Source organism: Protomyctophum bolini (assembly GCF_963924005.1).
Source record: "Protomyctophum bolini genome assembly, chromosome: 5".
Taxonomy (NCBI): domain Eukaryota; kingdom Metazoa; phylum Chordata; class Actinopteri; order Myctophiformes; family Myctophidae; genus Protomyctophum; species Protomyctophum bolini.
In genome coordinates this window covers 23,762,987-23,773,537 of record NC_137866.1, presented here as the reverse complement: position 1 = coordinate 23,773,537, position 10,551 = coordinate 23,762,987, and the positions used below count along the sequence as shown (strand labels likewise).

The 10,551-nt window shown below is 42.2% G+C and overlaps 1 protein-coding gene across 1 annotated transcript; it reads right to left on the bottom strand.

Annotated features, from left to right (window-relative positions):
* Positions 1 to 1,935: 1,935 nt before the first annotated feature.
* On the bottom strand, positions 1,936 to 10,351 carry rnf41 (ring finger protein 41). Its single transcript, XM_080763949.1, has 7 exons — positions 10,236 to 10,351; positions 9,201 to 9,279; positions 8,937 to 9,056; positions 7,392 to 7,663; positions 5,745 to 5,880; positions 3,187 to 3,290; positions 1,936 to 2,645 (listed from the first exon to the last, which is right to left on the bottom strand). Exons 3-7 carry the CDS (start codon positions 9,024 to 9,026, stop codon positions 2,291 to 2,293), a joined length of 957 nt encoding a protein of 318 aa, XP_080620075.1. The 5' UTR covers positions 9,027 to 9,056; positions 9,201 to 9,279; positions 10,236 to 10,351; the 3' UTR covers positions 1,936 to 2,290.
* Between the last annotated feature and the right edge of the window lie 200 nt (positions 10,352 to 10,551).

Sequence of the window (10,551 nt, the reverse complement as noted above, 5' to 3'; positions counted from 1 at the left end):
ACTGAAATTGTAACATTGTGCAGCACTGAGCAGTCAGGGGGTCACTACTAAACTAATAGATGATAAGCCTTGCAGTCCAGCGGGCAGTTCGGACACTATCTCCAGAGCTCTATGCACCAGAGATATCAGGACACCATAATGTGTGCTGTGCAGCGAGCCCTGCATACGACAGTGCTGCCTGGCTGGCCACATGACAAAATTATGTTTATGGACAATAATAGTTCAAGCATGCCATTGGGTAGATCACATGCTCACATTCCATGCAATGACCACAAAGGCAAAGGCTTTAGACTGTACAATGGGGCTAGCCAGAGCAGATACCGGACATTATTTACCACACCCGTCCAACGGTCCAATGACTACACTATAGTAGACAGACGGACGGACAGGCAGTCAGTCCTCCTGAGGCAGCATAATTGCTGGTGTGTGGCAGTGGCACAATCTTTTTAGCATCGTCAGCTTTTTCAGATTTCATAGCCTGATGTTTAAATAAATTAATAGTCGATGACCTTAAACAAATGCATGCTTTTTTAATGAATGGCTCATCGTTTCATATTTAGCTGAACTTCCCCAGATAAATTATACCCAAAGATCTGGTGACATGATGTGGTAAAAACAAGTAACTGCACAGAGAGGAAAAAAAGAAATGTCCTAAGAAAACTCTTTTACGCTCATTTTTATGATCAAGTTTGAGATTTTATTACTTTCTTGTCTGTACAACACAGCACATAAGACAAACTCATTGACAGGGGGGAAATAAATGACTTCAACCCTTATCTCTTGTTTACTGCTAATTTGGAGACATTAAGTCCAGTTACCATTAAGTCTTACTTGTTGGCCTCATAGTAGTACAATTTTCTCATTCAGAAAAGAACCATGATGGGACTGAGTTTACAACTACCATTATACAGAAAAGCTGTCAGTATGAGCAGTTTTACTAACGGAATACTGGGAAATAAACATATATTTAAAGCATAAAACATTTTTCAACAACTTAGGAACCATATAGCATACAATGTGAACCATTATGATTTGTCAAAAAGAATGTATTACACATCATCCCAAATGTTAAACTTCCATTGTAGCACTTCCACTGGACCCAACATATTGACTATATACAACCAAGGCAACAAAACACAAAACAGTGTTTTCTCTTTATCCTGCAATGAACTTCAACTGTATTGAAAAGGCAAATTTACATACATCTTCAAGCATGTTCATGTAAAAAGGCAACACAATAAATAAATCCAATGGCACACAAATTTGGACAATCTAAAATGAGAAGCACGTCTCATGAAATATTCACAAGAACAAAGAACAAACTATGCAAAAGAAGAAAAAAACTTTGAGTCAACATCCCTGGAGACAAAACAAAAACTCAGGGGGGTAGTGTGGCCTAGTGGCATACGTGAGTGTACCACATAAATAAGGCCAGTTATAACCGACCCGAGGCTCTTTACTGCATGTCATCCACTGTGCCTCCTTTCCTGTTTTTGTTCACTGCCTCGATCACAATCTAAATAAAGCAGAAATGCAGAGGGGAAAAAAAAGTTCTTAAAATAAAACAGCATGGTTAGTGCACTGCCCATAAACTCCTTGAGCCACGATGACTTGAGTTTGAATTAAACTCCTGTTCAATTCAATTTAACTTGTTTCCTCAATCTCAGCCCTAGTACACCCACCGTCTAATAAGCAAAAGATTACACTACACCCCCCCCCCCTGGAAAACAAACATCTTAACAAAGAGCTAATCACAGTCTAATTACAGTTAGAGGAATAGATGGATAATGTTTATAATTCAATATAATATTTCTATATACAAGTGTTTATACATTTTTGAGGACATTGAATGGAGGGATCAGAGAAGCCATATTACCATAAGGACATGATGCTGAACAATCAGGTCGTGTAATGCACAACACAATTGAATCACACTTGTAAACATTTCTTCTTATATAATTCTGTAGCCATCATGTCAGATTAAATACTCATTCAACAGGCTCAATGGCCATATTCACAAAGCGGCCATCATGCTCTTCCATCGTAGTTGGGAGTGTTAATCCCCCTGGATACAACAGAAGAGCAAAATGGCCACCATAAGAATATGGTCAGTAATGTCCTTGTTTTAAGGCAAAGGTAGCAAGCTTGTGAGTGAACCTCCTTTAAACCAGATAAAAAAAAATCCAGACATACTTTAGAATTTATTCGAAATAGGAGATTGCACTCAACACAAGCCCCCCCAAGCAAAGCAGCCCCACTTGTCTCTGAACCAGCTTCACAAGCCGTGTGGTTATAAGATCTCCTCCACTCCGTGGGCGAAGATCATGACCAGACCGGGTTCCAGAATCATGTCCTCTCCCATGTGTTGGTTCTCGCAGGCCATCACTACCACCGCCTGCTTGCCGGGGATGCGTTTAGCCACGTAGTTCTCATAGTAGCGCCTGTTCATCTGCCTGGTCTCCAGTGTGGCCAGTCCCTGTGGCCAGTTGCGCTCATGGGCATTCTCAATCAGGTCATTGACAATGGACAGGGGGCAGCCGCTGTCGATGAGGGAGCGCTTGATGACTGCCTGGAGCACAGCGTCAGGAGTGGAGATCATACCTCCCCAGCGTGTCACTCTGGCTGGTTGCATGGAGTTGACCCACCTGTTGACAAAACAGTAAGGGGAAAGATATTGTGAGGCAGAAGTCAGACAGGCATCCACACTGAGAACTAAACATTGCATCATCAACCAAATACAGAAATCCCAAGTTGGGCAGGTCTTAAATGCTACTGTAGGAGTGGGACGTGGTACAAGAGTTAGTTAATGTTGTAATAATAATATATCAGACTTATAATAGTGTACTGAAAGACACTTTACAGAAAACAAGACAAAACAAAGAACTTTATTAAAGGACATAACAAAGAGAGAACACTGGCTAAAAATAACTAAAATAGTTCAAATAACGGTGCCGGAGATTAGCTAGTAACGGACGGACGGACGGACGGACACACACATGGACACACGAACGGACGGACAGAGTGCAAAACATACTCTGCCCATGCCTTCGGCCTGGTGGAGACAATTAGAATGATTAAAAACTAAAGGCGATGGTGAAGGCAAGTCTGCAGAGGTGGGTTTTGAATGTGATTTTAAAAGAAGAGAGGGTGGGGGGTGCGTTAAGTTGGGTTGTTTGTGATACTTACTCCAGTATCTCATTATACTCTATGCTCTCCTCGAGGTTCTGCAGGTTAGGGTTAGCACTGCGGATTGCTCTCATGTAGGCTTTCAGCAGCTGAATGTCCCGCTTCTAGGAGAGTCAAGACACTCGGATAAGGGAATGCATTCACACAAACTATACTGGCTAAAAATTGAGACTGGTTCATTTGCTTCTATATAAAATGGGCCCTTGGTATGGTAACAAGACAACTCACCCTGTTTCTGTTTTCCTCCTAGAACTTTCCCCAGTGAGGGGTGGGATAGGCTGGACAGCAGACGGATGGACTTTGAATTTCTCTAACTATAAACTTTCATGACAACTACAAATATAATTTATGAAAAGCTACTACAGTGAAGTCTGTTCACAGAATGTTGTTGTAGGATATGTGGGGATTATCTGACGAGGTACCATTTGAGTGTGCAAAACCATACATATACTAAATAATAGTAAATTGTTTATAGGGTCAATATAAGTATAATAATATAGCCTTTCCACAAGAGTATCTTTTTATATTTTTCCAAAAAATATACAAACAGCCAATAGCATATTACAAAGTTATCCCCCTCAATGGTGAAAATTCTGGGAGGAAAAGCGGGCAAGCACCGGGGTGAGTTGTCCAGTATTCCTTGGTATGACTAAGGTTGCTTCATTTGCCATTGTTAGACAAATTACTGAAATAACTTTTTTAGATGAACAAAAAGTAAAGCTGGGGGTGAAGAAACGCAATGCGTGTCAATCTTGGCACAAGATGGTTAGGCTAGCGCTATGGATCCAATTACATTACATTCTCAGTAAATCAATGAATCTTATTTCAGCCAACAAATCAATCAGCTGATTGAAAGTTGAAAGTTTAAAACAATAGTTTGGCATAAAGAATATATTACATATAAACATTTTGGTAAGGCTCCAGTTTGTAAATAAATGCTCTCAAGTTTGATAACCATAAGATTCCTAACGCACACACATATAGGCTATAGGTATTCACGCACACACATGCACCCACCCAACGACATCCACACATCTGTATGCTGTATTCATAAAGATTAAAACAAAAATAGGTTTGAAATGTTGGCTTAATGAATCGGCTTAACAGAGACTGGTCAGCCCGGCGGACCACATTCCAAATTCAACTTTGCCCGAACATGCAGTGTGTTGTTTAACCTCAATGTGTCGGCATGGCATTGGGCTAAAAGAAAATCTCTCAGCTCCATCCATATATGGGCTCAAAAGGGGGTTATACCAAATACACATACTTAAGCGATCTCCATATATGGACGGATAGGCGGTGCAACATAAGTGTGAGGGCCCCGAAGTAAATAAATAGGCTTTTCAATAGTATAAAATGTATTGCAGAGAAATAATCTACCAAGCATTTTGTTTTTTAATATTTATATATATAAAAGGAAGGAAGGCTGTCACCATAATCTCACCAATGCCATGTCATGAAAAACATCATCACAAACATGTCTTTTTTGGATATGTGGAATGAATTATGTAATGGTAGCTTCATCAGCGTAAATCGAAAAGAAACGGATAAGACTCATTCTGGGCTCTGAAATATGTATGATTGTCAGTTCTAGCAATAACGGGGACCTCAACCATTCAAAACAGAAAAGAACATGGCAGCCATGTCCATTGAGTTCAGTGCAGAAGTGGGGCCATGTTATGAATTTCTTGATATGAATGACCAAAAACCCATTTGAACACAGACATTTACAGTCTACTGATGAGTAGTGTCAAGGCCAGTCACACCAAGCAGCACGATGACGATAACTATAAATGAACGAATAAAATCGTATAAAGACAAATATAGTCGTGGACGATATCGATTGGATCACTTTCAGCACAATTTTATGAACGACATTGACCAGCATTGACAGTCATTCAAACCTGGTATGCATCCATCACTCCCCTGGGAAAGTTCTTACTAAAGGAGATGAGGAGACTATTAAGAACAGCTAAGGCTAGCTGATAGCCTGGTAGACTAGCTGTCATTGCATCAACTATCACACCTCCTTATAATTTCAATTATTTAACACTTTCCCTTCCATTCACGACTCACAAGTTACATGAGTTAATTGAGGCTCAATGCATTTAAATGGCAATGGAGATGGGCTGCAGCTGGCTCTGTCTTTCGTTCGTTATTGAACGGATTATCATGAAACGGAACGATGATCCCGCAGTCAAACTGTTAATCATATGCACTGTGCTGATCAAGGTAGACTGAAAGCTCAAAATAAAGTTAAACGCTGCACACAAGTGTGAGTATATGCATATATATGTACATGCATATTATACATGCGTTGGTGTTATCCAAAATTAGTCATTCTGGATTTCTGCAGTGCTGGAAAAACTATCTATTGCTCCCAGCAAGGTTAGACCTCTGTTTTAATCACTTTGGCAGGGCCAAATTGCAAACAATGGGACCACCCAGAGGCTACAATTTGCCTTTTGGGTGTTGAATGTTCTCTTGGCGATATTTCTATAATGAGCAAGTAAGCAGAGCCTGGTGTATTTATGTGCAAGTAAAGTGAGTGTTCTTACTTGTTCCCCCAACTGGTGCTTATGCTCTACAACAGTTTTCTCCAGCTCTGAAATCTTAGTTTGCTGCTGTTGCACCACACTTCGTAAGTGCTTGATGCACTTGTGGTTGGGCATCTCATCTTTGGGCATTTCTAGCCTGCAGGAAGAGGAAGAGATGGAACCAAAGGAGGAAGAGAAGAAAACTACTTCGTTACAGTTTCTCTGATAGTATATTGCAGTGTCATGAAGCCAGAGAAAACGTATTTAATGTTACACAAGTCCAACACTACATGCAAAGCAGTTTGACACCCGGGCCCTTGTCTGGCCTCGGCGGCCTGTGGAATTTATAATACACTCACTGGCCACTTTATTAAGTACGCCTGACCAACTGCACGTTAATGCAATTTCTTTCTTTTTCTTTTGTGGCTTTCGCCTTTTATTTTATATTTTTTATAGAGGGACAGACAGTAGGCTGACAGGAAACGGGCGAGAGAGATGGGGGAGTGACATGCAGTAGATGTCGTCGGGATCGGGAGTCGAGCCCGCGGCACACTGCCAGACTCAATTTCTAATCAGCCAATTACATGGCAGCAACTCAATGCATTTAGGCATGAAAGCGTGGTCAAGAAAGACGATCTGCTGCAGTTCAAATGTTGCAGCCGAAATTGAGACTCATCAGACCAGGCAACGTTTTTCCAAACTTCTATTGTTGAGCTTGAGTGAGTGTATAAATAGTAGGACTTTAATTTTAACTTTATATTATAAATGTTTTAAAACGTGCTATAATATTCAGGTCAGACAATCAGACGATACTCGCTCACCATTATCTCCCCTTATTACACGGCTTGGTTGAATGCTTAATTCCGATTGGTCAATCACTGAATTCAGTGGTGTGTTATTTCTGGATAATGACTGCTGAGCTCAATAACAGACCTTTGTCTAATCAAAGGCTCAGAGCACTTGCTGCGCTGCTTGGATTTTGAGCCATATCCAACAGGACATAGTGGTCAGGAGGTGGAGGAAGTCTTTCTTTCTTTCTAACTCCGCTCCACTGACGGCTTGTGAAGGTAAGAAGTTATTTGGGTTACATCATTCCTTCTGATGTAACAAGATCTACCAGCCAAGGGCTACCCGGTGGCTCCGCCAGAAACTGCAAGGACCCAGAGTTTGAATACAACTCATGTCATGTCTCCCTTCTTCTCACTACACTCTACTACAGGGTTCCCCAATATGTTTTCCTCAAGGGCCATATTTTGACTAGGGTACCAGGCTGGGGGCCGAGTCCGCACACGCAAGGTCGAGGTCTTGCCCAATTTTTTATTTAAAAAAAATCTTCCAGGGGCCACAAGGGGGCGCTCCGCGGGCCGCCTATTGGGGAATCCTGCTCTACTACCTAATAAAGCAAAGGTTCATAGTATACCGTGACTGGTTGAAAAGATAAAGAATGAAGAATTTATAGATGTCAGAAACTATCCAATTTTTTTGGAATTGAAATATAAAGTCTATACATTCCATGTCTTTACTTGGTTTTGACTGTAAACATGTTGATTAAATTAACATCAGAGAGATCCGTTTATCCTCTGTGTCCAATTGAAGCCTGTGCAAACAATGACGTTCCAGACACCTTAAGTTTCCACAGTGGAAATATGGAGGTTAGTGGTTACTCACCCACAACCCTCCTCACAGTTGACAGGCCTCTTGGGGTTGTGTTCACAATCCTTCAGGTGCGATTGCAGTTGGTCTAGCCGTAAGGTGGCCGTGCAGCCGAATCCTGCATTGTCACAGCCGATCTGAAGCTTAGATAGCATGTTGCGCATGATACGCGGAACAGGCCGGAGGTGGGCTAGCGTCACCACTGTGCGGTCTACAGGGCAGATCTGTTGCTGGGCGAACCACTGAGTGATGCAGGCATTGCAGAAAGCATGCTCGCAGTGTGGGGCCTGTAGGGTGAAGTCAAAATACCAAATGAGATGATGAACTTAAGATGAATAAACTACATATAGGACGCCAATAGCGGTTTGTCTTTTAGAGGGGCGCTATGTGCAACTTTTCGTGTCTGTGTAAACACAAACATGGAAGCCAAAAGTGAAGACAGAAAAGTGAGGACACAAATTGTGATTGGCCGGAATGACATTTGTATTGATTTTATTGACCGAGCACGGAATGATGATAAGAGCGTGAAACATCATGTCCACTAGGTGACAATACGAATACCAGTAAGACGTGCAAACGCGGGAAGCGAACGCAGCTCGTACATATTTGGGTTTTGGACGTATAGCTGCTTTGGGGACTCCTTATATGGTTATGGCTGAGTCATGGTGACGTAACAGCGGGACAGACACTTGCATCAATCACAAACAAATCACTCAGCTCCATATATGGGCACAAAAGCGGGACAGACAGACACACAGACAGACAGACAGACATGATCTGCTAGGTCTCATAGTAAGTGCTCACTGCGTTCGCAATAATCGGCAATCGTGGATTGGATGAGTCTATTATTTGCAAAATAATACGCAACCTTACAGAAAATTCAAATGTAGCCTGTACAAGTGTGAGCAAAATGCGAATCAATTTGGGCCAGCAGCCGTCGGTAGAAACCCTTGTAATGGTATGTTCCTGCCCAAGCAGCCCCCCAGCAGCATTGGGGTCCGACGCTCCGATCGTCCGGTCTGTCACTCCACTTTTTTGCGACCCGCAGTGAGCTGTACTCACTTTACTTTTATAAACGAATATAACCCAGCGATGTTGGGACAGACGATGGACAATTGGAAAGAATTGCCATATCGCCCAACCTTAATGTCTACTATTGTGTAAGGTAGCCTGGAAACCAGACAAATCTGCCACAGGAAAAAAATCCCTGGTGAGATTGGTCTGGCACTCCTCAGTTTGAATTACATTTCGCTCACCCCAGAGTTGTGGGTGACCAATCAGAGCCCACTATTCACTAAGTGAGAATTTTTTTCCTGTGACGCTGACACTGAAGTTCCAGACTAAATATCTACGCAGTATTATTGGTCTGGCCATGCCAGGCTAGGTGTATATTCCAGTGTGCAGACCTTATTTTCTTTTCCATTATTCACCTCGGCCCTGCACCTGGCGTTTTTTATGATAAGAGCGCCCCTCACTTCACACGGGTGTGATTTTTTTATTACGGTTATGATCCGCCATGAACTTCTGATGATCTGTCATTATCAGTTGTAAACAACGTACCTGCACTGGCTCTTCTAGTACTCCACTACATATGGGGCACAGCAGGTCCTCGTCCACCTCCCCTTGGAACCTGGTGACGTCGTACCCCATGGTACATTCCAGGGAGGGACCCTCAATCTCCTGATAAAATGACAATTAATGAACAAGACAGGCTTCCAGACAAATTGCCAGAGTCATCAATATATTGAGTTAAATTGACACTAACGATTTTGCTGTGTGCCATGAATAATGGCAAATGCCTTGGATGTAGTGCTTTCATGTTACCTCACTCACGAATGAGCTGCAATGCTTCCATTCAGTGCCTGACAAGACTGTCCTCCGATCACGTCATCCAGATGACAACCTGTGTTGTGAGGCAGAGTTCACTCATTATTTAGTGTTCTTCAACCATTGACCAAAAATAACACCATGCAAACAATGAAGTACATCATTGTTCAATAGCGGAATGGAAAGGATTGACTTTGCAGGGCCATGATGGCCATCTTTGGCTGGTATATCAGTTTATCACCCTGGATGTAAATCAGCTTCAGCTGGGCACAAGCTAATGAGATTTGTCTGCCAGTGCCACTAGTGCGCCCCCACCCCCTATCATAATAAATAAATAAAAAACTAGTCTTATACATCGTTTTCATGTAGTCATAATTTAAAAGCGTGATCATGATACTCATATTAAGATAACAATGGACAGATGGAACAGACGTTAAATAACATAGTAAAGTTGATGCGGGTTGTTTCTCAGAATGTCAAATCAGTGTATCAGTCCTCCTATTCATCTCCGCTAGCTAAAACAAAGATGTGATGAGGATGCGAAGTGCCGCAGCCCTGGTCAGGAGAGAATATTGGGTGTCCCCGTTGACTGTGGTGGTGACCCAATTTCAGTGTTAGCAGCACTGACTGCACAGACCATTGGAGGTGATTATTACCTTCTTCTCCCATCTAACTCACCATTGCTTGCAAGGCAAGGGGGGAGGTGGGGGGTAAAGGTAGTAAAGTACACGCTACACAGATACCAGCTGACATTACAATCCTGTCTGATCATGTGGGTTCAATAGTGATCGCATCAGACAGCCATCCAAATACTCTATCATCGAATATCCAAAGTACAAATGCCAACTATAGCGAAGCCACCTGTAATGCTAACGCTATCTCACTAGCGTTGGCTAACACCGTTAAGGTTTCCCCTGGATGCCAGTAGCCACAAAGCAGTGTTCAGTTCAGTCAGGGGTAAATAGACAGATAATCGGCCTTTACAATCGGAAGGATTCAAGCTTGGTGTCTAAATCGGTTAAGGAAACTTACATCAACACACAGCCGAAAACATAAAACAGTCGAGATGTATCCTTATGTCCAGATGTCTGTATGTAGCTTAAGTTGCTAGCCACGTCCCAGGCTACATCCTAGAGATCCTACGCTTCTGTGTCGCCGTACGTACGTACTGGGGGCGTCAGGGCGTAAATGTAACGCATTTGATTGGCCCAAAACAATTGTTTCTTCCACTCTGTACCTTAGATGGTTATGGTGTACATAACAGTGTTTAATTTTTTTGTGATTGATGGCTTATGATAATCATGTCATGTTTATGAATTGAGTGCACAGGACCACAATTACTTTTTTT

Bases quoted from the DNA above. Each gene is read 5' to 3' on its own strand.
- rnf41 (XM_080763949.1), bottom strand. From the start codon at position 9,026: ATGGGGTACGACGTCACCAGGTTCCAAGGGGAGGTGGACGAGGACCTG. The intron at 7,664-8,936 runs GTACGTTGTTTA...TTCACCCTACAG, and splicing joins TACTAGAAGAGCCAGTGCAG to GCCCCACACTGCGAGCATGC. The intron at 3,291-5,744 runs GTAAGAACACTC...TGACTCTCCTAG, and splicing joins AGCACCAGTTGGGGGAACAA to AAGCGGGACATTCAGCTGCT.